At 42.8% G+C, this 26554-nt stretch overlaps 2 protein-coding genes across 4 annotated transcripts in view; both read right to left on the bottom strand.

Moving 5' to 3' along the window:
- Positions 1 to 1943: 1943 nt before the first annotated feature.
- Positions 1944 to 11759, bottom strand: LOC106572676 (ADP-ribosylation factor 3). 3 transcript variants are annotated; one of them, XM_045696329.1, is made up of 5 exons: positions 11535 to 11741; positions 10354 to 10598; positions 4216 to 4326; positions 3173 to 3297; positions 1944 to 3036 (listed from the first exon to the last, which is right to left on the bottom strand). In XM_045696329.1, exons 2-5 carry the CDS (start codon positions 10499 to 10501, stop codon positions 2935 to 2937), a joined length of 486 nt encoding a protein of 161 aa, XP_045552285.1. In that variant the 5' UTR covers positions 10502 to 10598; positions 11535 to 11741; the 3' UTR covers positions 1944 to 2934. The 3 variants fall into 3 exon arrangements, with proteins under 3 accessions (XP_045552285.1, XP_014002533.1, XP_014002534.1); XM_014147058.2 differs by having other exon boundaries at positions 1952 to 2953; positions 11719 to 11759; XM_014147059.2 differs by having other exon boundaries at positions 1952 to 2953; positions 11535 to 11735.
- Positions 11760 to 23778: 12019 nt separating this feature from the next.
- Positions 23779 to 26554, bottom strand: part of LOC106572675 (protein Wnt-10b) — a 7127-nt gene continuing 4351 nt past the window's right edge. The window contains exon 5 of the mRNA XM_014147057.2: positions 23779 to 26554. This exon is cut by the window's right edge and continues 630 nt beyond it. The gene's annotated coding sequence lies outside the window, so the exon portion shown is untranslated.

A 26554-nucleotide genomic window follows, 5' to 3' on the forward strand; every position in this document is an offset into this window, starting at 1 on the left:
CAATGCTTTTTAACACACATTATTAATTGGAATGTTAAGTAATTGCATTGTTACAGTAATATAACTACTTTTTTTTTTATCGCACAGACTCAACTGAGTTAAAGGATGGAAATTAAGTGATACATTTAGCAACAGCTGTGGTCCCACCCACAAACCATCATCAGGGTAAAGGGGTTTCAACACTAGTGATACTGTATAAGGCCACAAAAACAACTGTCGCACCAAACCAAACTCAATGTAGGAAATGTAATAGACAAGCTGTAATGTTATATTCATACATCTATACAAATCAGTCCATACACGAATCCTGATATCTACAATTGAACATATCAACCACAATGATTACTTTCAGGTATATTTCACATATATTCTTACAGGTATGCAGTACCAGTCAAAGGTTTGGACACACCTACTCATTCAACGGTTTTTCTTTATTTTTACTGTTTTATACATTGTAGAGTATGAGTGAAGACATTAAAAAACGATGAAATAACACATGGAATCATGTAGTAACCAAAAAAGTGTTAAACAAATCAAAATATATTTTATATTTGAGATTCTTCAAAGTAGCCAGCCTTTCCCTTGATGACAGCTTTGCACACTCTTGGCATTCTCTCAACCAGCTACATGAGGTAGTCACCTGGAATGCATTTCAATTAACAGGTGTGCCTTGTTAAAAGTTAATTTGTGGAATTTATTTCATTCTTAATGCATTTCAGCCAATCAGTTGTGTTGGGACAAGGTAGGGGTGGTATACAGAATATAGCCCTATTTGGTAAAAGACCAAGTCCATATTATGGCAAGAACAGCTCAAATAAGCAAAGAGAAACTACAGTCCATCATTACTTTAAGAAATGAAGGTCAGTCAATGAAACTGGCTCTCATGAGGAGCGTCACAAGAAAGGAAGACCCAGAGTTACCTCTGCTGCAGAGGATAAGTTCATTAGAGTTACCAGCCTCAGATTGCAGCCCAAATAAATGCTCCACAGAGTTCAAGTAACAGACACATGTTTGAACTCACCTACCTTTCGGTTACAAGTCCAACGCTCTAACCACTAGGCTACCTGCTGCTACCTGCCACCCCAAGTAATAATGATGGACAGTTGTTTCTCTTTGCTTATTTGAGCTGTTCTTGCCATAATATGTATTTTACCAAATAGGGCTATCTTCTGTATACCACCCCTACTTTGTCACAATACAATTGATTGGCTCAAACGCATTAAGAAGGAAAGAAATTCCACAAATTAACTTTTAATCTCTTAATGACCCGCCCCTTTTTTTAAACTTTTCGCCTAAAATGACATACCCAAATCTAACTGCCTGTAGCTCAGGCCCTGAAGCATGGATATGCATATTCTTGGAACCATTTGAAAGGAAACACTGAGGTTTGTGGAAATGTAAATTGAATGTAGGAGAATATAACACAATAGATCTGGTAGAAGAAAATACAAAGAAAAAAACAACCGTTGTTTTGTATTTTTTTGTACCATCATCTTTGAAATGCAAGAGAAAGGCCATAATGTATTATTCCAGCCAATGTGCAATTTAGATTTTGGCAGCAGTATATGTGCAAAGTTTTAGACTAATCCAATAAACCATTGCATTTCTGTTCAACATTTTGTATCAAGACTGCCCAAATGTGCCTAATTTGTTTATTAATAACTTTCCAAGTTCAAAATTGTGCACTCTCCTCAAACAATAGCATGGTATACTTTCACTGTAATAGCTACTGTAAATTGGCCAGCGCAGTTAGATTTACAAGAATTTAAGCTTTCTGACAATATCAGATATGTTCTTGTTACTTACAACCTCATGCTAATCGCATTAGCCTACGTTAGCTCAACCGTCCTCTTGGACGGGACACCGATCCCGAAGAAGTTTTAACAAGGCACACCTGTTAATTGAAAGGCATTCCAGGTGACTACCTCATGAAGCTGGTTGATAGAATGAATGCCAAGAGAGTGCAAAGCTGTCATCAAAGCAAAGGGTGGCTACTTTGAAGAATATAAAATATGTTTAACACTTTTTTTGCTTACTACATGATGTGTTCTTTCATCATTTTGATGTCTAAACTATTAATCAAAAATGTAGAAAATAGTAAAAATAAAGAAAAACCCTTGAATGAGTAGGTGTGTCCAGAATGTTGATACTGTATGTTTGTACTTGTTAGGCAAAACGTGTAAATATACAGTTGACATAGAAAAAAGCATGCTTTTGCATATTGGACGTGTTTTACACAAACCTATGTCACTCTCCATTAATATCTACCACTACTGCATTGCTCCAACCAGCAGTAGCAATTTTAGTGTAAAAAGAGAATACTGTCAGAAGACTGGCTAAATATATAACATTAGACAGATATCATTTCAAACTTCATTTCCAAGAGATCTTTTACTGTATGGCCATGCATAATACTGTGTTCCAAACCAAACTAACATTGCCATTGTCCATTCTGAAATAAATAATAATTAAATTAATAAATAAATGGTGTCGCTAAATACTTTTTTAAGGTTATTATTAAGGTTAATGTATTGACATTGATGGCCCGCAGCTGGACAGTGCTAACCATTTGTAATAGTTGACAACAGGCTGAAAATGTCCTCAAGGAATGGGGATATGGTTCCTCAAGCAATAGGGATATTCTCTCTAAGTCCCTTTCCTACATACCAATCACATTTCACTCCCACCATGTCAGGATTTTTCACTTAATGGATCAACTAAAACCAACTACCACTTCCTGTTTCAAGAGCTGACAATAAGGTTTCTCCTCACTCTCCTCTGATTGGTCCACTCACTTCTTGTTCTTCAGCTGATTGGCCAGCCAGTCGAGGCCCTCGTATAGACCGTCTCCGCTGGTGGCGCAGGTGGCCTGGATGTACCAGTTGCGGTGACGGAGGGAGTGGAGCCCCAGCTTGTCTGTGATCTCTGCTGCGTTCATGGCATTGGGCAGGTCCTAGATGCCGAACGTGAGGTAGAGATGGAAGGATAGGAGTGGAGAAAAGCACATGAGAGAGTAGGATAGGCGTAAGGAAAGCACTGGTAAACAGAAGGACAGGTAGCGAGGAAAAGCACATGATTTAGACACAGGTAACAGATACAAATACATGGTGAGTGAGGCAATTTTAATATAATATAATAAAATAGAATAGAATAAGCACTTTATTGTCCATACCTGTTTGTTAGCGAAGATAAGAAGCACGGCGTCTCGTAGCTCGTCCTCAGCCAGCATCCTCATCAGCTCCTCTCGAGCCTCATTCACCCGCTCACGATCATTACTGTCCACCACGAAGATCAGACCTGGAACCGCAACAGACCTGACTTCAACACACGACATACCCTCAAGGTAGCAACCAGGAATCGGAACAAGCCTGTCAACACACTACAGACCCTATGAGGACAAAGGTTTACTGTCTGACATCCCCCTCTATCAGAATGAACAGGTTAAAGGTTGTCAGCGAAATTACATTGCCACCTGCAGCACCGCAGATATAGCGATGAGCGAGATGCAAGACTTCGCTCTCACACAGTCACACACAGTATCTGTGCATGTGCACGGGTTGACATCAGGCCTTTACAATGTGGAAGCCACGGGACCAAAAACAGAGAAGTTGAACCTCGTGCTTCAACGTTCTAAGTTGTTGCAAAAATGTACCCACTATGCTGTTCACTTCCTGCATCTATGTAATGTCGCTGACTCTACCTTTAATCGCTGACTCTACCTTTAATGTTCCAAGGGCTGTGAAAGAGGGGTTTTGTACACATGCTGTATCATAGGTACAGTATATAATAGAAAAACAAATAAGATATAATAGACAAAATCATAATACGAATCTGGTAAGATGCTTTGAATTTGGCTTGAAAAACGTGCTTATTTGAGGCCGTTAATGCAGTATGCACATGTCTATAACCAGAGTGTGTGAGTCAACCCAATACATCATTGTGTTGGATGTGTCATAGGTCTGGAGTGCCAGTCTTTGTCCCAGCGTGGGCCTATAGCCCTCAAATTCAAATCTCAAAGCCAGTTCCACTGCTTTTTTTTCATTCTTCCCCTGTAATTTGGGACTGATTTAGACACCAGGTGTGTGCAATAAATGATCAGGTTGAACAGAAACCTAGCAGTGCTGCGGACCTCATAGAGCTCTCCTGCTCACCTTACACGTCACAAGAATGTGTTAGCCTGCTGAGCTAAAGCTTGTTAGCTCCCACAATACTTACCCTGTGTGTTCTGGAAGTAGTGTCTCCACAGAGGCCTGATCTTGTCCTGGCCACCCACGTCCCACACCGTGAAACTGATGTTCTTATACTCAACCGTCTCCACGTTAAACCCTGAGCAGGGGAAGGAGCATGTGTGTTATAAATGCCATATAAACAGCTGTAGGTATGTTATAAACACCTTATAAAGAGCTGTGTGTGTGTGTTATAAATGCCATATAAACAGCTGTAGGTATGTTATAAACACCTTCTAAAGAGCTGTGTGTGTGTGTTATAAATGCCATATAAACAGCTGTAGGTATGTTATAAACACCTTCTAAAGAGCTGTGTGTGTGTTATAAATGCCATATAAACAGCTGTAGGTATGTTATAAACACCTTATAAAGAGCTGTGTGTGTGTTATAAATGCCATATTAACAGTTGTAGGTGTGTAATGATTAAAGGCCAGTGCAGTCAAAATTCAGTTTGTCCTGTATTTTGTATCACAGCTGATGAAACTAACACTGTAAAAGTGTGTGTTTTTTTTATCAGTGTTATTTCCTGATAGTTGCTGGTTGAAAATGCAATCTACACAGGAGCTTCTAATCAGCAGGTTTGCATGGGCGGGACTGTCACGTCCTGACCATTGAGTGCTCTTATTTTCTATGGTAGAGTAGGTCAGGGCGTGACTGGGGGGTTTATTATAGTTACATTTTTCTATGTTGTTTGGGTCTTGTTTCGGTTTTTCTATGTTTTTTTGTTGTTGGATGATTCCCAATTAGAGGCAGCTGGTCATCGTTGTCTCTAACTGGGGATCATATTTAAGTAGTTGTTTTTCCCACCTTTGTTTTGTGGGAGATTATTTTGAGTTAGTGCATGTAGCACCTCTTCGTCACGGTTTGTTGTTTTGTTTATGGTTTATTGTATGTCTTGCATAGTTTCACATTATAATAAAATATGTGGAACGATATTCACGCTGCGCCTTGGTCCGTTCCTACACACAGTCGTGACAGAATCTCCCACCACCAGAGGACCAAGCAGCGTGGTCAAGAGGAATGGACCTGGGAGGAAATCTTGGATGGGAAAAGACCCTGGAGGCAGGAAGGGAGTATCGCCATCCGAAGGAGATAGAGGCAGCGAGAGCAGAATGGCGATGCTACGAGGAATAGCACGGCAACAACGGAAGCCCGAGAGGCAGCTCCAAAAAAAATTGGGGGAGGGGGCACACGGACTGGTCGGCGGAGCCGAGGGGTGAACCAGAGCCAGTCAGGGAGTTGAGTGAGGAACTCGACGAAAGATTCCGGAGAGAGGTGTTGGCGTTGAGAGCGCTGCAGTGCGGGCGTGCTTACCGTGGGGAGCGTGTGACCAGTCAGGCACCGTGTTATGCAGTGATGCGCACTGTATCTCCAGTGCGCATTCATAGCCCAGTGCGCACTGTGCCTGCACCCCGCATTTGCCGGGCTAAAGTGAGCGTTCAGCCAGGACGGGTTGTGCCAGCTCTACACTCCAGACCTCAATTGCACCTCCACGGTCCAGTATATCCTGCACCGGTTCTATGCACCAGGTCTCCAGTGCGCCTCCACAGCCCAGTACGTTCTGTGCCTCCTCCTCGCACTCTCCCTGGAGTGCGTATCCTCAGTCAGGTATGTCCTGTGCCTTCTCCTCGCACTCGCCCTGAAGTGCGTGTCACCAGTCTGGTGCCACCTGTCCCAGCTCCACGCACTAGGCTCCAGTACGCCTGCCCAGTCTTGTCATAAGAAACTAGCTCTAAGGTATATAGAAAATACACAAGCTCTGAAGCAAGCTTCCAGAAAATTGGAACGGAAATGGCGCCACACCAAACTGGAAGTCTTCCGACTAGCTTGGAAAGACAGTACCGTGCAGTATCGGAGAGCCCTCACTGCTGCTGGGTCATCCTATTTTTCCATTTTAATTGAGGAAAATAAGAACAATCCTAAATTTATTTTTGATACTGTCGCAAAGCTAACTAAAAAGCAGCATTCCCCAAGAGAGGATGGCTTTCACTTCAGCAGTAATGAATTCGTGAACTTCTTTGAGGAAAAGATCATGATCATTAGAAAGCAAATTACGGACTCCTATATAAATCTGCGTATTCCTCCAAAGCTCCATTGTCCTGAGTCTGCACAACTCTGCCAGGACCTAGGATCAAGGGAGACACTAAAGTGTTTTAGTACTATATCTCTTGACACAATGATGAAAATAATCATGGCCTCTAAACCTTCAAGCTGCATACTGGACCCTATCCCAACTAAACTACTGAAAGCTGCTTCCTGTGCTTGGCCCTCCTATGTTGAACATAATAAACGGCTCTCTAACCACCGGATGTGTACCAAACTCATTAAAAGTGGCAGTAATAAAGCCTCTCTTGAAAAAGCCAAATCTTGACCCAGAAATTATAAAAAACTATCGGCCTATATCGAATCTTCCATTCCTCTCAAACATTTTAGAAAAAGCTGTTGCGCAGCAACTTTCTGCCTTTCTGAAGACAAACAATGTATACGAAACGCTTCAGTCTGGTTTTAGACCTTTTAATGACGTCAGACCGAGGCTCTGCATCTGTACTCGTGCTCCTAGATCTTAGTGCTGCTTTTGATACCATCGATCACCACATTCTTTTGGAGAGATTGGAAACCCAAATTGGTCTACATGGACAAGTTCTGGCCTGGTTTAGATCTTATCTGTCGGAAAGATATCAGTTTGTCTCTGTGAATGTTTTGTCCAGTTGACAAATCAACTGTAAATTTCGGTGTTCCTCAAGGTTCCGTTTTAGGACCACTATTGTTTTCACTATATATTTTACCTCTTGGGGATGTCATTCGAAAACATAATGTTGGATTTCACTGCTATGCGGATGACACACAGCTGTACATTTCAATGAAACATGGTGAAGCCCCAAAATTGCCCTCGGTAGAAGCCTGTGTTTCAGACATAAGGAAGTGGATGGCTGCAAACTTTATACTTTTAAACTCGGACAAAACAGAGATGCTTGTTCTAGGTCCCAAGAAACAAAGAGATCTTCTGTTAAATCTGACAATTAATCTGGATGGTTGTACAGTCGTCTCAAATAAAACTGTGAAGGACCTCGGCGTTACTCTGGACCCTGATCTCTCTTTTGAAGAACATATCAAGACTGTTTCAAGGACAGCTTTTTTCCATCTACGTAACATTGCAAAAATCAGAAACTTTCTGTCCAAAAATGATGCAGAAAAATTAATCCATGCTTTTGTTACTTCTAGGTTGGACTACTGCAATGCTCTACTTTCCAGGTACCCGGATAAAGCACTAAATAAAACTCAGTTAGTGCTAAATACGGCTGCTAGAATCCTGACTAGAACCAAAAAATGTGATCATATTACTCCAGTGCTAGCCTCCCTACACTGGCTTCCTGTTAAGGCAAGGGCTGATTTCAAGGTTTTACTGCTAACCTACAAAGCATTACATGGGCTTGCTCCTACCTATCTTTCCGATTTGGTCCTGCCGTACATACCTACACGTACGCTACGGTCACAAGACGCGGGCCTCCTAATTGTCCCTAGAATTTCTAAGCAAACAGCTGGAGGCAGGGCTTTCTCCTATAGAGCTCAATTTTTATGGAATGGTCTGCCTACCCATGTGAGAGACGCAGACTCAGTCTCAACCTTTAAGTCTTTACTGAAGACACATCTCTTCAGTAGGTCCTATGATTAAGTGTAGTCTGGCCCAGGGGTGTGAAGGTGAACGGAAAGGCTGGAGCAATGAACCGCCCTTGCTGTCTCTGCCTGGCCGGTTCCCCTCTCTCCACTGGGATTCTCTGCCTCTAACCCTATTACAGGGGCTGAGTCACTGGCTTACTGGTGTTCTTCCATGCCGTCCCTGGGGGGGGGTGCGTCACTTGAGTGGGTTGAGTCACTGACGTGGTCTTCCTGTCTGGGTTGGCGCCCCCCCTTGGGTTGTGCTGTGGCGGAGATCTTTGTGGGCTATACTCGGCCTTGTCTCAGGATGGTAAGTTGGTGGTTGAAGATATCCCTCCAGTGGTGTAGGGGCTGTGCTTTGGCAAAGTGGGTGGGGTTATATCCTGCCTATTTGGCCCTGTCCGGGGGTTTCATCGGATGGGGCCACAGTGTCTCCGGACCCCTCCTGTCTCAGCCTCCAGTATTTATGCTGCAGTAGTTTATGTGTCGGGGGGGCTAGGGTCAGTCTGTTACATCTGGAGTATTTCTCTTGTCTTATCCGGTGTCCTGTGTGAATTTAAATATGCTCTCTCTAATTCTCTCTTTCTCTCTCTCGGAGGACCTGAGCCCTAGGACCATGCCTCAGGACTACCTGGCATGATGACTCCTTGCTGTCCCCAGTCCACCTGGCCGTGCTGCTATGTCTTGCATAGTTTCACATTATAATAAAATATGTGGAACGATATTCACGCTGCGCCTTGGTCTGTTCTTACACGCAATCGTGACAGGGAGTTACAGCTTTCCATGGTAACATCACCATGCGGTAAATTGGTTGATAGACCAATAACAAAGAGATTTCCCAGGGCTGGTATCAGGAGACATAAGCCAACCCCCCCCCCCCCCCCATTTTAGGAACTCAGTTGGGGTCTCAACTTACTGTTGAGAGTTAGAACAGTAGAATACACAAGGTGCAAGTTTTAAATTTGGTTGTGCATCAACAATTTTTCTCTTGTTATGTCAGACACTGACTCTGTGTGATTTATGATCATTAAGGCGGGAGCTACTAAGTCCTTTTGGCCTTTTTTCTCCTCCTGCACATACTGTTGTTGTTGTTATTTTACTGTTACAAAGTGTCTTTCTATTTGTGCAAAATAAACTGAACAAAGACACTGACAGTCACTCAGCTAGCAATTTTTAGATTGTTAAATTAGTTTAGCCAGCAATCTAAAGTTGTAGTAATCATGTCCGAATACTGACCGGTCACACAGGGCATGTGCCCAGGGGCACTGACCTTCATGGGGCCCCCATTGATTGCGTTAGTCACTCTCACTCAGATATCATTAACATGGCATAAGTCATGGCAAAATGTGTAGAATTGCAGGAAATTAGCTTTAAAACTGAAAAAATGATCTCCACCCCATGGCAAATTGCATGCATTTTGTTATACTTTTTTAAAAAATGATCTCCGCCCCATAGCAAAATGTGTGGAACTGCAGAAAACTTGCTTTAAAACTGCAACATACTTTTTTGGGGGGAAGGAACTCAGTCGGGGTCTCAACTTATTGTTGAAAGTTAGAATATTAGAATACACAATGTGCAAGTTTGAAACTTGGTTGTGCATCAGCAATTTTTCTCTTGTTATGTCAGTCATTGACAGTCACTCAATTAGCCATGTCAGCTAACAATTTTTGTCTAGCCAGCTATCTAAACTAGTAATCATGGCCAAATACCAACCAGGCACGCAGGACACATGCCCTGATCTCCAGGGGCCCCCCATTGATCTCCAGGGGCCCCCCATTGATTTTGTTAGTCACTCTCACTCAGATATTTTTATTTATTGGCATTTATATCATGGCATAAGTCATGGCAGATTTTGTAGAATTGCAGGAAATTTGCTTTAAAACTGAAATTAGCTGTAAAACCAAATCTCGCTTAGGTCCCCCAAAAGGCTAGAGCCGGCTGAGAGTTCCAAACCTCATTGCCAATAACAGCTAGTTTTCAGTTTTCCCCTCCCCACTCAGACCACTCCCAGACAGTTGTAGCAAGATTATTTCTTAAGAAATTGTTTTTTTTGTATTTTTTTGCCCATTTTTTATGGAAATCTATTACAGTAAGTTACTTAATTGTTACATCAAATCAAATCAAATGTTTTTTGTCACTTGACGAATACAACAGGTGTAGACCGTTCCGTGAAATGCATACTTACACGAACTTAACCAATAATGCAGTTCAAGAAGAGTTAAGAAAATATTTACAAAATAAACTAAAGTAGAAAATAAAAAGTAACACAATAAAATAACAAGGCTATATACAGGGGGTACCGGTACAGAGTCAATGGGTAATTTGTACACATACACAGCAATTACTTGATATTGATATAAAAATGTCTGCATTGGGCCTTTAAGGATAACTAACATTTCTACATGACAACACATTTGACTTTGCTCTCATCCTTTATAGCCAATGACCTTCATTGTGAGACTTTCCATACCGATAGTGGGGATGGTGGTGACTACCTCTCCCAGCTTCAGTTTGTATAGGATGGTGGTCTTCCCTGCAGCGTCCAGCCCCACCATCAGGATCCTCATCTCCTTCTTCCCTAACAGGCTCTTCAGCAGGTTGCCAAAGATGTTCCCCATGGTGACTGACTGGCTGTTGGTTGGCTGGCTGGCTGGCTGACTGGTTGACTGGCTGGTGACTGGCTGGCTGGTCAGACCTCAACTCACTGCTACAGAGCTGATGGGCAAAGAAGCTGGATGTTAGGGCCCAGAGTTTTTCCTGATCTTGTAACTTAACCAAGGAAAAACGGTCTCAAGTTGCATGCCACTAATGGGAGAATTATTCCTAGGGCTCAGTTTTTCCTGACCTGACCAGGCAAAAGTCTGGAGTCCCGGCCAAGTCAGAAGGTCAGGAAAAAACTGTTGCACCCTGGAATAAGCTAATTCAACCATAGCCTAAATGACAAGTCAGCGGCTGAACAAACTGTGAGTTTGTACATATACTGAGTCAGAACCACAGAGAGGACACACAGTAGCCCTTCAACCACTACTCAGCCCATTAACACCGCATAACAGCTCCAAATCACCTCGGAGGAAAACCAATAAAGTCTACTTCACACCTCTACAGGGCTGAGGAAGCTGACCTGACTGAAGGCCAGTGAGCTGGCAGACTGCACACTGGTGAGAAGAGCTACCATGTTGTAGGCCTACACTACCTACCGCAATCCTTTGTTGAGCTGGGGTTATGTGGTTTATAATTGTTATAATCTATACATTGAAATATATTATTTCATCCCTACAGTAGGCTGTAGTCCATAAAGCAAGTTGTTCTAGGGTGATACACTGCAGGTGCATTCTAACAACAGTCTTCTGTTCTGAGTCAAACATATTTAAATAGCCTAGATAAAAAATACATGGATGAATGTGTTCATAAATAGATTTTTCAATCATTGCATCGCAGTGGCCGCATATGATACTATGAAACACATCTGTCGTAGCGCCAGAGCACTCGCTAAATGCGCCAGGGTCTGTGTAGTGGAACACCCTGTATCTTTGCAGCACACTGCGCACCACAAAAAAATGCAATCTAGTAAATATCACATGTAGACTGGCACACTGTAAAAATCAGAAATGCTATGGTTATTTCCATCCATAGGCATATTATGATTCTCACCTTCTCCAGTCACGACAAGACGCAATGCTTAGGTGGCCTGTATGGACGACGTTAATTCACTAGAATCACTACCAACACATAGTTGTTTCATTTCTGTAATGACATGACACGATGCCGCATTCTTGTATTTCAACAGTTTTACGTTATCCATAATTTTCTAAATGTCCATCTCTTCCCCACCTACCTCTTTTAGCCGTACCAGCTGGATTCGGGCAGTGGCGTTTGACTCTCGCGAGAAGACACCAAGAATGACAGGGGTCTCGCGATGATGAGAGAACCAAGTACACTTCTCCATCACTTCATGGGCCGATCACGCGCTCCCTTCACTGTCAGTAAATCTTGACACATTGTCAGTAGGAGGCTGGCGGTCAATTCTTTTTTGTTGTTGTTGAAAATGTACTATTTGTTTTTTTATGATTGCTCTTGATTTAGCTTTCTGAGTTGAAACTGAGAAGACATCATCCGGGCTTGTGCAGTGTTTGTGTGGTTTGCATGCCCTGTGTTTAAAACCCTGCTTTAGTATTTAATTAATCAAGACTACACATTGCCCTGCTACTATACATGTAATGCAATCAATGCCTATCAGACGTTTTGTGTGTGTGTATGTGTGTTAGAGATTTGAGACAAAATAATGTTTTTGTTATATTATAAGATATTAGAGAGTAAATACATTTGACTAAAGGCAAACATAAGAATAATTCACCTGAGAAACATCTTGATAAGTAAGTGAGGAACTGCTAAAACGATGCCAAAGCCAAAGGATACTTCTTGGCAGAGATGTTGTGTGCCAGAGACAATGAGCTGAGAAGAGAAAGCATTTACGCTACACTGAATCACTCTCACAAGAGGGGGGCCATTTTGATTTTGTTTAATTTTGATGAATCAACATGGATCAAACAAATACATAACTTGTGATTTTTCATGAAGACCAGACCAAACATATCAAATAGCAATACCATCGCAAGCCTTCCTCTTTCTCAAAAACTCTCTTTGAAGCATTTACCAGATGCTCTTATCCAAAGAGACTTACAGGAGCAATTAGGGTTAAGTGCCTAGACGGCTCTGGGATTCAAACCAGCAACCTTTAATTTACTGGCCCAACACCCTTAACCACTAGGCTACCTGCCGCCCATAAGGTGAACTGCTTTATGTGGGTTTCAGGGTTTTATAGGCATCTGCTAAACTTCTTTCACTGTATTTTCTCTGTTTTAAATATGGGTTAAAAAACCCATAGTCTTTCAAAATTCAAAAACCCCTAGTCTTTCAAAATTCTTGATTTGATGTCCTAGGCCTACTCAGTGTATGTGAATATACAATAAAGGCCCTTTAATATAGGCAAAAGGAGCGAGTTCTTTACGTGCTGATTTACCAGTAGTGTGTTTCTCTCTACAGTACGTCTGTCTGCCGGGGGCTCTGGGCATGATAGATGTGTTTATCAATTCAGCGGTTGAGGCGGAAGGAAAAAGAGTGAAGCAGATGTTTGCAGCTGCACACCAGACTACAGGGTGGAGTGGAAGCAGGGTGGAGTGGATGCTGGGGGAGTGTGCCGTAGCCTGTGTTTGTGAGTGTTGGGAGCACGGAGGAGGTTATAGGGGGGTTACAGTACAGCGCAGTGGGTAGGGGCCGACCAGGGGTGGTGGGTGGGGGACGGGGGTTGGAGTTATAATTTAAAGGAGCCTATTCCTCTGAAGTGTTTGCCAGAGTGCACCCCAGCAAACACCATCACAAGTCTGGTTGGTTGTGCTTGCAGAACTAATGAGGGCTGAGGAACACGTTGAGGGCAGAGGAGCTAAGAGCTTTGATGTTCTGGGTAGTGTTTTCTCTCTCTCCCTGACTCTCTCCCTGACTCTCTCCCTGCATGTCCCACATCAAAAATTAAAGGGGAGTCAGTCGCAAAGCAGATGTTTTGGAGCTATGCATTTATATAGAATATACTTTATAAATCCTCTCTCTCTTTCTCCTCTCGCTCTCCCTCTCTCACTAAGTTTGCCTTTATGTTTAAATGTAAAGTATCAACAGTAGATATGTGTGTAGATGGGTGAGAGAAAAATATATATTTAATCCATTTTCAATTCAGGTTGAAACACAACAAAATGTGGCATAAGTCAAGGGGTATGAATGCTTTCTGAAGCCACTGTATGCATCTACTGTAGGCTATCTTTCAATCTAGCTAAACATACTGAATCGTCTTCTGTTAAACACACAGTATAATCATCCTGTCAGTCAACGTCGAGGACTTTTATCTTTCCTAACTTCCCCCCTTCTCTCTCCTTTTAATTCAGCAGGGTCTGGTTGTCATTACTCTAGGGGCAGTCGATGTGTTGCCTTGCATGTGTCAGCGTCTGCAGACTGCAGCCATGGTAGGAGACAGGGAGAGAGGGGGAAGAAGGAGGACAGAAATCAAATCAAATTGTACTTGTCACATGCTTTGTAAACAACAGGTGTAGACTAACAGTGAAATGCTTACTTGCCAACAATGCAGAGAAAAAAAAGTAAAATAAATAATTAATAATAACACAAGGAATAAATCCACATTGAGTAATGATGGTTACTTGGCTATATACACGGAGTTCCAGTACCGAGTTGATGTGCAGTGGTACGAGGTAGTTGAGGTAGATACTGTATGTACCGTAAATTCCGGACTATAAGCCGCAACTTTTTTCCCACGCTTTGAACCTCGCGGCTCAAACAATGACGCGGGTAATATATGGATTTTTCCCGCTTTCCATTTTTTTTTCAAAAAAAAAAACACATTCTGTGACATGCTCAGTTTTTTGGCGGCGTGAAGCTTTCATTAGACCAATGAAATTACCGAGCGGGTTAAGGTCAAACAACTTTTTTTGTTTACTGTTTAGATTAAATCGAGTGCTCTCAAACTTCCCATCATTCTGATTACGGTAGTCATTTTGTCACCCTCATCATGGCAAAGACACGGAGAAATGCATATGATGCAGCTTTCAAGTTGAAGGCGATTGATCTGGCTGTTGGAAAAGGAAATAGAGCTGCTGCACGGGAGCTTGGTCTTAATGAGTCGATGATAAGACGTTGGAAACAGCAGCGTGAGGAATTGACTTAGTGCAAAAAGACAACTAAAGCTTACTGCTAATTTTTTATTTTTTGTTACAAGCCGTGTTTCGTTAAAGCCTATTTATTTTTGTTACAAGCCGTGTTTCGTTAAAGCCTGTGTAAAGTTCATTTGTTTCAATGTACCGGTAGGCACCTGCGGCTTATAAACATGTGCGGCTTATTTATGTTCAAAATAATACTTTTTTTTAAATTCAGTGGGTGCGGCTTATATTCAGGTGCGCTTAATAGTCCGGAAATTACGGTACATATTATTATGAACTATGAAGTGACTAGGCAACAGGACAGATAATAAACAGTAGCAGCAGGGTATGTGATGAGTCAAAAGAGTTATTGCCAAAAGGGTCAATGCAGATAGTCTAGGTAGCTATTGGTTAACAATTTAACTAACAATTGAGCAGTCTTATGACACAGGGGTAGAAACAGTTCAGGGTTCTGTTGGTTCCAGACTTGGTGCATCGGTACCACTTGACATGTGGTAGCAGAGAGAACAGTCTATGACTTGGGTGGCTAGAGTCTGACTAGGGCCTTCCTCTGACACCGCCTGGTATAGAGGTCCTGGATGGCAGGGAGCTCGGATCCAGTGATGTATTACCCTCTGTAGCGCCTTGCAGTCGGATGTCAAGCAGTTGCCATACCAAGCGGTGACACAACCAGTCAAGATGCTCTCATTGGTGCAGCTGTAGAACTTTTTGAGGATCTCAGGGCCCATGCCAAATCTTTTCAGCTTCCCCTAGGGGGAAGAGGCAATCTCGTGCCCTCTCCACGACTGTGTTGGTGTGTGTGGACCATGTTAATTCCTTAGTGATGTGGACACTGAAGGAACTTGAAGCTCTCGACCCGCTCCACTACAGCCCCGTCGATATGGATGGGGGCGTGCTCGGCCCTCCATTTCCTGGAGTCTACGATCATCTCCTTTGTCTTGCTGACGATGAGGGAGAGGATGTTGTCCTGGTTGTCCAGTTGTCCTGATGGTGTTGGTGTGGTGTGCAGGAACACAGTCGTAGTGATAAGTTTAGAGGGCACTATGGTGTTGAACACTGAGCATTCTCACGTAGGTGTTCCTCTTGTCCAGGTGGTAGAGGGCAGTGTGGAGGGCAATAGAGATTGCGTTATCTGTGGATCTGTTGGGGCGGTATGCGAATTGGAGTGGGTCCAGGGTGTGTGGGATGATGGTGTTGATGTGAGCCATGATCAGCCTTTCAAAGCATTTAATGGCTACAGATGTGAGTGCTGCAGGCGATAGTCATTTAGACAGTTTACCTTGGCGTTCTTGGGCGCAAGGACTATGGTGGTCTGCTTGAAGCTTAGCATCCGCTTCATCTGACCACTTTCGTCACTGGTACTTCCTGTTTGAGTTTTTGCTTGTAAGCAAGAATCAGGAGTCCCGGGGATTAGGGCCTGGTACGGGATGAGCAGGACATCCGCAGCTGCCAACTCGTTGAAGTAGACATCTCCTCTACATCGAGGTTAGTGATCGCTGTTCTGATGTCCAGAAGCTGTATGCGGTCATAGGAAATGATGGCAGAAATATTATGTACAAAAAAAGTTTAGGTCAGCATAAAAAAAACACAAAATAGCCCATAGGATGGCAGCTATACATCTCCGCAGTGCCAGAGAGAGGGAGCGAGAGATAGAGAGAGGAGAGAGGAGTGAGGGAGAGAGAGAGAGAGAGGGAGAGACAGAGAGGGAGAGTGGAGAGAGGAGAGAGGGAGAGAGAGAGAGAGACGGGGAGAGAGAGAGAGAGAGAGAGAGAGAGAGAGAGAGAGAGAGTGAGAGAGAGAGAGAGAGAGAGAGAGAGAGAGAGAGAGAGAGAGGAGAGAGGAGAGAGGGAGATGGGGAGAGAGAGAGAGAGAGAGAGAGAGAGAGAGAGAGGGAGAGAGAGAGAGGAGAGAGGGAGAGAGAGGAGAGAGGGAGACGGAGAGAGAGAGAGAGAGGAGAGAGGAGAGAGGGAGAGAGAGAGAGACGGGGAAGAGAGAGAGAGGGAGAGAGAGAGAGAGAGAGAGAGAGAGAGAGGGACAGAGAGAGAGAGAGAGAGAGGGAGACGGGGAGAGAGGGAGAGAGAGAGGAGAGAGGGAGAGAGGAAAGAGGGAGATGGAGAGAGAGAGAGAGAGAGAGAGAGAGAGAGAGAGAGAGGGAGACGGGGAGAGAGAGAGGGAAGGAGGGGAAGAAGAAGAGGGAGTGGGAGAGAGAGCGAGATAGAGACAGAGAGAGACTGAGAGAGACAGAGGTAGACAGACAAAGAGGAGAGGAAGACAAAGCGATCCAGGGCTGTCCAACCTCTCTCTCTCACACATGAGTAGAAACGGTGACAGGAAATTCCCCTTCACAGCAGTAGCAGCAGCTCCAGGGTGAAATGATAAAGGAATGAAGAAATGCAAACCAGAAATCCAGTTATCCCTTATCATTCCAATCCCATAGCAGTACTTCTCAGTCTCCCCCTCTCTGCTATTCTCTCACTAAATACCAGAGTGAGCACACTTGATCCAGACATTGGGACAGTCACAGAGTCTATCTAAGGGGTGTCTCAATCAGTGGACACATGTTCACACTAATATTGATCATTGAAGGCTTAAGACAATCTGGATCTTCCAAAGATCAAGCTGGGTCCCATGGTGTGTATATCCCCCATATGTGCATATCTGAGAATGATCTTCTCTTAAATCTAATCAGGCACTGAATGGTATGTGGGATGACTGTGTAAATCACCCAATATCCCTGTCTATTTGTCTGTCTGTGTCTGTCTTAGACAGACAGGGACACAGCGTTCTCAGTAGCAGCACCTCATGATGCAGTGAGTCTCCTTTGGCTGTGAACCCTGGACAGATGATCTCAGGCACACACACACACACACATACATGAAAGAGACTAACTGGTATAATCACCACTCTCTATCCCGATTCCTCTCTCCTTCAGTAATACAAATAATTATTTCAGGAAACAATATCCTGCTTCAATAAAAACCACCTCTCTCTGCATAAAGGAAGTGGCCATAAAACAAGTCTCACCACCTCTCTCCTGTTTGGAGTGCAGAGTAGGCCTGTAGCCTTCCCACAGGGTACACTACGTCATTTCAACGTGGGTAATTGGGTAATATTTGGTTGACACATTGATCAATGAGATTACAACCTATATTCACCCATTTAAAAAGACAGGTTATTGACCTTAGTTGAATTTTCCAATGTGTTATCACTATGCTATCAACCATCTAAAAACACAACCAAATTCCAATGGAAAATCAATGTCTGATTTTTGGTTTAGTTGTTACCCAAGTGTCGATCACTGCACTTTCAACCATTTAAAAGCATAGCAAAGTTCAAATGGGAATATATGTCAGATATTTTGTTTATTTATACAACAGATGAATTAATGTGATATCACTGTGCTTCATCTAATAGCAGTAAGACCAAGGAGCTGATGGTGGACTATACTAAACAGGGGGGCGAGCCCATCCACATCGACGGGGCTGCAGTGGAGCAGGTCGAGAGCTTCAGGTTCCTCGGTATCCAAAATGTTCCACACACGCACGCAGGGCCCTACACATTTTACACTGACTGACACTCCAACAAACACACAAACACTCACTCCATCATTTGCTCACACACGTAACACGCACATACATTTATACTGACTCTACACACCCGCACACCCACTCACATACAATCATTATATACTCTGCTGCTACTCTGTTTATTGTACACTGAGTGTACAAAACATTACGAAGACCTTGCTAATATAGAGTTTCCCCCCCTTTTTGCCCTCAGAACAGTCTCAATTTGTCAGGGCATGGACTCTACAAGGTCTCCACAGGGATGCTGGCCCATGTTGACTGGCCCAATGCTTCCCACAGTTGTGTCAAATTGGCTGGTAGTGGATCTCTACTCCGAATAGCTTGTTCCACCTCATCCCACAGATGCTCAATTGGATTGAGATGTGGTGACTGGGCAGGCCACTGCAGTTAACTGAATTCTTGTGGCATTATCCTGCTGAAAAAAAATCAATTTGCAGATGAATACACTGCTGCCATGAAGGGATGCACCACCACCACCAGCCTGAAATATTGACATGTGGCATGATGGATGCATGTACCGTACTCATCTCCATACCCTAGTCCTCCCATTAGCGCGAAACAGCAGGAACCAGGATTCATCAGACCAGACAATATTTTTCACATTCTCCAGTGTCCAGTGTTTTCGTTCCTTAGCCCACTGCAACCGCAGTTTCTTGTTTTATGCTGAAAGAACTGGAACTATGTAAGGTCGTCGGCTGTTATACCCTATTCGTGTCAAGGTACAACGAGTTGTGCATTTTTTTATTGGTCTTTGGGCACCAATGTTGTACTGGATTGTCAGTTGACTAAATGTAGCTGTCTGTTGATCTGCACAATTCGTGTCAGCGTCCTTTATCCTCTTTCATCAATGACCCATTTTCGACTACTAGCCTGCCGTGGGCTGGATGTCCTTTGTGTGGTGGACCATTCTTGATGCACACAGGAAACTGTTGAGCACGAAAAGCACAGCAGCATTGCAGTTCTTGACACACTCAAACCGTTGTGCGTGGCACCTACTACCATACCCCTTTCAAAGGTACTTAAATCTGTTGTCTTGCCCATTCACTCTCTGAATAGCACACATACACAATCCATGTTTCAATTGCCTCAATCATCTACAATGATTGAAGTGGATTTAGCAGGTGACATCAATAAGGAATCATAGCTTTCGCCTTGATTCACCTGATCAGTCTATGTCATGTAAAGACACCTAGTCACCTTACCCCTATGCAGTGCTTTCAGAAAGTATTCGGACCCCTTGACTTTTTACACATTTTGTTACGTTACAGCCTTATTCTAAAACTGATTAAATTTTAAAAATCCTCAGCAATCTACACACAATACCCCAAAACGTCAAAGCAAAAACAGGTTGTTATGCAATTTTTGCAAATGTATTAAATATAAAAACCGAAATACCTTATTTACATAAGTATTCAGACCCTTTGCCATGAGAATCGAAATTGAGCTCAGGTGCATCCTGTTTCCATTGATCATCATTGAGATGTTTCTACAACTTGATTGGAGTCCACCTGTGGTAAATTAAATTGATTGGACATTATTTGGAAAGGCAAACACCTGTCTATATAAGGTCTCACAGTTGACAGTGCATGTCAGAGCAGAAACCAAGCCATGAGGTCGAAGGAATTGTCCAAAGAGCTCCAAGACAGGATTGTGTCGAGGCACAGATCTGGGGAAGGGTACCAAAAAATGTCTGCAGCATTGAAGGTCCCCAAGAACACAGTGGCCTCCATCATTCTTAAATGGAAAAGTTTGGAACCACCAAGATTCTTCCTAAAGCTGGCTGCCCGGCCAAACTGAGCAATCGGGGGAGATGGTCCTTGGTCACGGAGGTGACCAAGAACCCGATGGTCACTCAGACACCTCACAAGTCCTCAACTGGCAGCTTCATTAAATAGTACCCGCAAAACACCGGTCTCAACGTCAAAAGTGAAGAGGCGACTCCGGGATGCTGGCCTTCTAGGCAGAGTTCCTCTGTCCAGTGTCTGTGTTCTTTTGCCCATCTTAATCTTTTATTTTTATTGGCCAGTCTGAGATATGGCTTTTTCTTTGCAACTCTGCCTAGAAAACCAGCATCCCGGAGTCGCCTCTTCACTGTTGACGTTGAGACTGGTGTTTTGCGGGTACTATTTAAGGAAGCTGCCAGTTGAGGACTTGTGAGGCGTCTGTTTCTCAAACTAGACACTCTAATGTACTTGTCCTCTTGCTCAGTTGTGCACCGGGACCTCCCACTCCTCTTTCTATTCTGGTTAGAGCCAGTTTGCACTGTTCTGTGAAGGGAGTAGTACACAGCGTTGTACAAGATCTTCAGTTTCATGGCATTTTCAGAAGAAAGGTCTTTGTTTCTGGACATTTTGAGCCTGTAATCGAACCCACAAATGCTGATGCTCCAGATACTGAACTAGTCTAAAGAAGGCCAGTTTTATTGCTTCTTTAATCAGAACAACAGTTTTCAGCTGTGCTAACATACTTACAAAAGGGTTTTCTAATGATCAATTAACCTTTTAAAATGATAAACTTGGATTAGCTAACACAACGTGCCATTGGAACACAGGAGAGATGGTTGGTGATAACGGGCCTCTGTCCGCCTATATAGATATTCCATAAAAAATCAGCCGTTTCCAGGTACAATAGTCATTTACAACATTAACAATGTCTACACTGTATTTCTGATCAATTTGATGTTATTTTAATGGACAAAAAATGTGCTTTTCTTTCAAAAACAAGGACATTTCTAAGTGACCCCAAACTTTTCAACGGTAGTGTATGTACCTTTATCACTCCAGTATCCCTGCACATTGTAAATGTGTTACTGGAATTGACCCCGTATATACAGTGCCTTGCGAAAGTATTCGGCCCCCTTGAACTTTTCGACCTTTTGCCACATTTCAGGCTTCAAACATAAAGATATAAAACTGTAATTTTTTGTGAAGAATCAACAACAAGTGGGACACAATTATGAAGTGGAACGAAATTTATTGGATATTTCAAACTTTTTTAACAAATAAAAAACTGAAAAATTGGCCGTGCAAAATTATTCAGCCCCTTTACTTTCAGTGCAGCAAACTCTCTCCAGAAGTTCAGTGAGGATCTCTGAATGATCCAATGTTGACCTAAATGACTAATGATGATAAATAGAATCCACCTGTGTGTAATCAAGTCTCCGTATAAATGCACCTGCTCTGTGATAGTCTCAGAGGTCCGTTTAAAGCACAGAGAGCATCATGAAGAACAAGGAACACACCAGGCAGGTCCGAGATACTGTTGTGGAGAAGTTTAAAGCCGGATTTGGATACAAAAAGATTTCCCAAGCTTTAAACATCCCAAGGAGCACTGTGCAAGCGATAATATTGAAATGGAAGGAGTATCAGACCACTGAAAATCTACGAAGACCCGGCCGTCCCTCTAAACTTTCAGCTCATACAAGGAGAAGACTGATCAGAGATGCAGCCAAGAGGCCCATGATCACTCTGGATGAACTGCAGAAATCTACAGCTGAGGTGGGAGACTCTGTCCATAGGACAACAATCAGTCGTATACTGCACAAATCTGGCCTTTATAGAAGAGTGGCAAGAAGAAAGCCATTTCTTAAAGATATCCATAAAAAGTGTTGTTTAAAGTTTGCCACTAGCCACCTGGGAGACACACCAAACATGTGGAAGAAGGTGCTCTGGTCAGATGAAACCAAAATTGAACTTTTTGGCAACAATGCAAAACGTTATGTTTGGCTAAAAGCAACACAGCTCATCACCCTGAACACACCATCCCCACTGTCAAACATGGTGGTGGCAGCATCATGGTTTGGGCCTGCTTTTCTTCAGCAGGGGCAGGGAAGATGGTTAAAATTGATGGGAAGATGGATGGAGCCAAATACAGGACCATTCTGGAAGAAAACCTGATGGAGTCTGCAAAAGACCTGAGACTGGGACGGAGATTTGTCTTCCAACAAGACAATGATCCAAAACATAAAGCAAAATCTACAATGGAATGGTTCACAAATAAACATATCCAGGTGTTAGAATGGCCAAGTCAAAGTCCAGGCCTGAATCCAATCGAGAATCTGTGGAAAGAACTGAAAACTGCTGTTCACAAACGCTCTCCATCCAACCTCACTGAGCTCGAGCTGTTTTGCAAGGAGGAATGGGCAAAAATTTCAGTCTCTCGATGTGCACAACTGATAGAGACATACCCCAAGCGACTTACAGCTGTAATCGCAGCAAAAGGTGGCGCTACAAAGTTTTAACTTAAGGGGGCGGAATAATTTTGCACGCCCAATTTTTCAGTTTTTTATTTGTTAAAAAAGTTTGAAATATCCAATAAATTTCATTCCACTTCATGATTGTGTCCCACTTGTTGTTGATTCTTCACCAAAAAATTACAGTTTTATATCTTTATGTTTGAAGCCCTGAAATGTGGCAAAAGGTCGAAAAGTTCAAGGGGGCCGAATACTTTCGCAAGGCATTGTAGTATGCTTACTTACTTTATTGTGTTCTTCTTATTTCTTATTTTATTTCTTATGTGTTTTTGTTCTACCTTGTGTTATTTTTAGTATTATATTGTTATTGATTATTGCATTGTTGGATTTAGCGCTGGCAAGAAAGGCATTTCACTGTACTTGTGCATGTGACATTAAAACGTTCAACTTGAACCAAATGACCTGGATGGTAGTTGAGATGACCTTAAAAGTACATGGTTCAAGTGATCAATGCCGTTCTAGATTCTGCACAGATTATTGTGAAGATCTCCACAAACCTGCGATGACCTCTGCATGCTATCTTGAACATGCATGCTTTATATGATTACATAAGAAAAAATGTATATTTACAGTAACCTCAAAATGTGGTCATTGATGTGCGGAATTAAATGGCCAGGTGCGCAATTAAAGGGGAATTACACTAAAAAATTACACTCAAAAAAATGTGTTCATTTTCTTCCAGACCTACAAAATTGTCTTCTGATGTGATTTAAGCATTGACATGGGCTCAGAACATCTAACTGTGTTGTTTCTCTATAAACAATAGTAATTTTGAGAGTGAAAAAAAAGAGAAAAAAAATCTAAAAACAGGAAAAAATAATACTGCGAGAACATAATTTCAGAAAATATAAAAGAGAATTTTGGGGGTAAAAAACACATTTTATAGGGCCCACCTTAGAGTCGTTTATTAACCATTATTTTACCAGGCATATTGGCAGAAAACATAGTGCACTACTTTCTCTTGTACACTAACGACCAGGGGAAGAGTTGACAACATAGTGCACTACTTTCTCTTGTACACTAAGGACCAGGGGAAGAGTTGACAACATAGTGCACTACTTTCTCTTGTACACTAAGGACCAGGGGAAGAGTTGACAACATAGTGCACTACTTTCTCTTGTACACTAACAACCAGGGGAAGAGTTGACAACATAGTACACTACTTTCTCTTGTACACTAAGGACCAGGGGAAGAGTTGACAACATAGTGCACTACTTTCTCTTGTACACTAAGGACCAGGGGAAGAGTTGACAACATAGTGCACTACTTTCTCTTGTACACTAAGGACCAGGGGAAGAGTTGACAACATAGTGCACTACTTTCTCTTGTACACTAACGACCAGGGGAAGAGTTGACAACATAGTGCACTACTTTCTCTTGTACACTAAGGACCAGGGGAAGAGTTGACAACATAGTGCACTACTTTCTCTTGTACACTAACGACCAGGGGAAGAGTTGACAACATAATACATGACTTTCTCTTGTACACCAGGGGAAGAGTTGTGGGGAAGAGTTGCCAACATAATACATGACTTTCTCTTGTACACCAGTGGAAGAGTTGTGGGGAAGAGTTGTGGGGAAGAGTTGCCAACATAATACATGACTTTCTCTTGTACACCAGGGGAAGAGTTGTGGGGAAGAGTTGTGGGGAAGAGTTGACAACATAATACATGACTTTCTCTTGTACACCAGGGGAAGAGTTGTGGGGAAGAGTTGCCAACATAGTGCACTACTTTCTCTTGTACACTAAGGACCAGGGGAAGAGTTGACAACATAGTGCACTACTTTCTCTTGTACACTAAGGACCAGGGGAAGAGTTGACAACATAGTGCACTACTTTCTCTTGTACACTAACGACCAGGGGAAGAGTTGACAACATAGTACACTACTTTCTCTTGTACACTAAGGACCAGGGGAAGAGTTGACAACATAGTACACTACTTTCTCTTGTACACTAACGACCAGGGGAAGAGTTGACAACATAGTGCACTACTTTCTCTTGTACACCAGGGGAAGAGTTGTGGGGAAGAGTTGACAACATAATACATGACTTTCTCTTGTACACCAGGGGAAGAGTTGTGGGGAAGAGTTGTGGGGAAGAGTTGACAACATAATACATGACTTTCTCTTGTACACCAGGGGAAGAGTTGTGGGGAAGAGTTGTGGGGAAGAGTTGCCAACATAATACATGACTTTCTCTTGTACACCAGTGGAAGAGTTGTGGGGAAGAGTTGTGGGGAAGAGTTGTGGTGAAGAGTTGTGGGGGAGAGGAGGAGAATGTGCTTATTTAACAGAAAAAAAGAAAAAGAATTGTAGCTTGTGACATGTTTCATTTTTCTTTAGTAGCTCTCATGCTAGAAAAGGCTGGAGACACCTGATGCAGACAGATCAACTCTCCATTAAGAGGTGCTTCCCAGCCTATAGTTTTTTTTCTGATGTTGTTTTAAAGGTACTTTTTTCAAATCAAATGTATTTTCCACATAGATTCCACGTCACAATATGTTGACAAATTACGTTGAAACAATGTTAATTCAACCAGTTGGTTCCAAGTGGGTTATGCCCAATACCTCCAACCCTCCCACAACTCACCCCACCTCACCATCAGCTCCCTAATCCAGGTCATGGATTAGGGAGCAAGCATGCCTTGCCTAGGTTTGATATACTCAATCCATGTGTGCCAATTCTCTACCTTTCTCCCGAAGTGGGCACTCATACACTCCTTCCCACACATTTCATAGCATTGAAACGGATCTGAAATGCAGAGACCTATAATCACAGCTGTTCTCATTTCCGTCCGGCAACAAGAAGTAGAGGCATATTTGTGACATAATAATTATATTGATTCACTAAATAAAACATAATCACAAAACAAAAGAAACAGCAATAATACAGTGTGTGTGGTCATTTCCTGGTTATGAGTGTTACAGTTCTAGGTGCAGTACTCCCTAAATGACCTGCAGTTCAGTATGGAGAGAGATCGAAAACATCCCTCAACCAAGAGCCAGACATGGGTTTCCTTCTCCACAGAAAAAAACTGTCCCCACGAGATGACTTGTGGTTCTGATTCCATTGGTAGTGGAAACACGTTGAGGAACCATCATGCCTGGTTCTCTTCAGTTCTGTTTCCTTAGTTCCTCCTGGTTCATGCAATGAAGAATCGGAATTAAAGAATTGAACCCCATTAGTCTTGAGGTGCAGGTGCAAAACATTCAATGAGTATAATCGTCCTCTGGAGTTCATTACCACATTCCATATCAGAACTCGTGACATGACTTGTCTGTTATCCAGCGTCCCACTGTTGTGTTCAGGCTTTGTTGACTATTACGGCTTCAGCTCAATTTCACCATCCTGAGCAGAGAAACACTCAGTCATTGGGCCTCATATGTTCCTCTCATAAACTGGTGCCACACAGCAGATGCCAAGCAACGGCGTCTAAATAAATTCACACATCAAAATAATATACATTTTTCATGTACACAAAAACTGTACACTGTAATAGTAGCCTAGGCATTAGTTAGTTGAAATAATAACACCTTACTGCTGTTTGAGTGTTCTTTGTTTCTGAACAGAGACCAGGGGAGCGCAGAACAGAACAGCAGATGGGGTCCAGGGCATTCTGATTATCATGGCTGAAAGGGCTGCATCCAAACAGGCAGAGGAAAGAAAGACAAATGACATGAGTCACCTCGTCTTCAATCTCTGACTTGGCATTTTGAGAATAACAACAGGCAACAAAGGGAAAATAGATCCCAGATGACGGAAAGAAGGAAAAAAAGAGGAGAAGAAGAAGAAGCGGGGGATAAACCGATTCTGTGGGAGACATAACTGATGCAAAGAGAAACACAAACACTGAAATGAAAGGTTTGGTTGGGTGGATGTGTGTACATTGGACAGAGTTAAAGGGTGGATTTAGATTTTGCCATCCTGTGTCCTGAAAATGTCCAGGAGAAACCTGGACAGCAGTTGAGAAGAACATCAAAGACTGTGGTCTGACCAAGAACCCTTACCAAGATGGCCGCTAGTGCTGACTTGAAATAGTAGCACTCTTTCTCTCTTGTGGAGGCCCCATGCATCCAAAAGCGTTAAGATGATTAAGTAAGTAAGAGTCCTGGA

Source organism: Salmo salar, chromosome ssa15 (assembly GCF_905237065.1).
Source record: "Salmo salar chromosome ssa15, Ssal_v3.1, whole genome shotgun sequence".
Classification (NCBI taxonomy): Eukaryota; Metazoa; Chordata; class Actinopteri; order Salmoniformes; family Salmonidae; genus Salmo; species Salmo salar.

What these genes read in the sequence shown, in the direction of transcription:
- LOC106572676 (XM_014147058.2), bottom strand. Translation starts at nt 10,501, where the DNA reads ATGGGGAACATCTTTGGCAACCTGCTGAAGAGCCTGTTAGGGAAGAAG. An exon ending in CACCACCATCCCCACTATCG is followed by an intron (nt 4,327 to 10,353) that starts GTATGGAAAGTC and finishes TCCCCTGCTCAG; the next exon opens with GGTTTAACGTGGAGACGGTT. An exon ending in CTACTTCCAGAACACACAGG is followed by an intron (nt 3,298 to 4,215) that starts GTAAGTATTGTG and finishes TTGCGGTTCCAG; the next exon opens with GTCTGATCTTCGTGGTGGAC.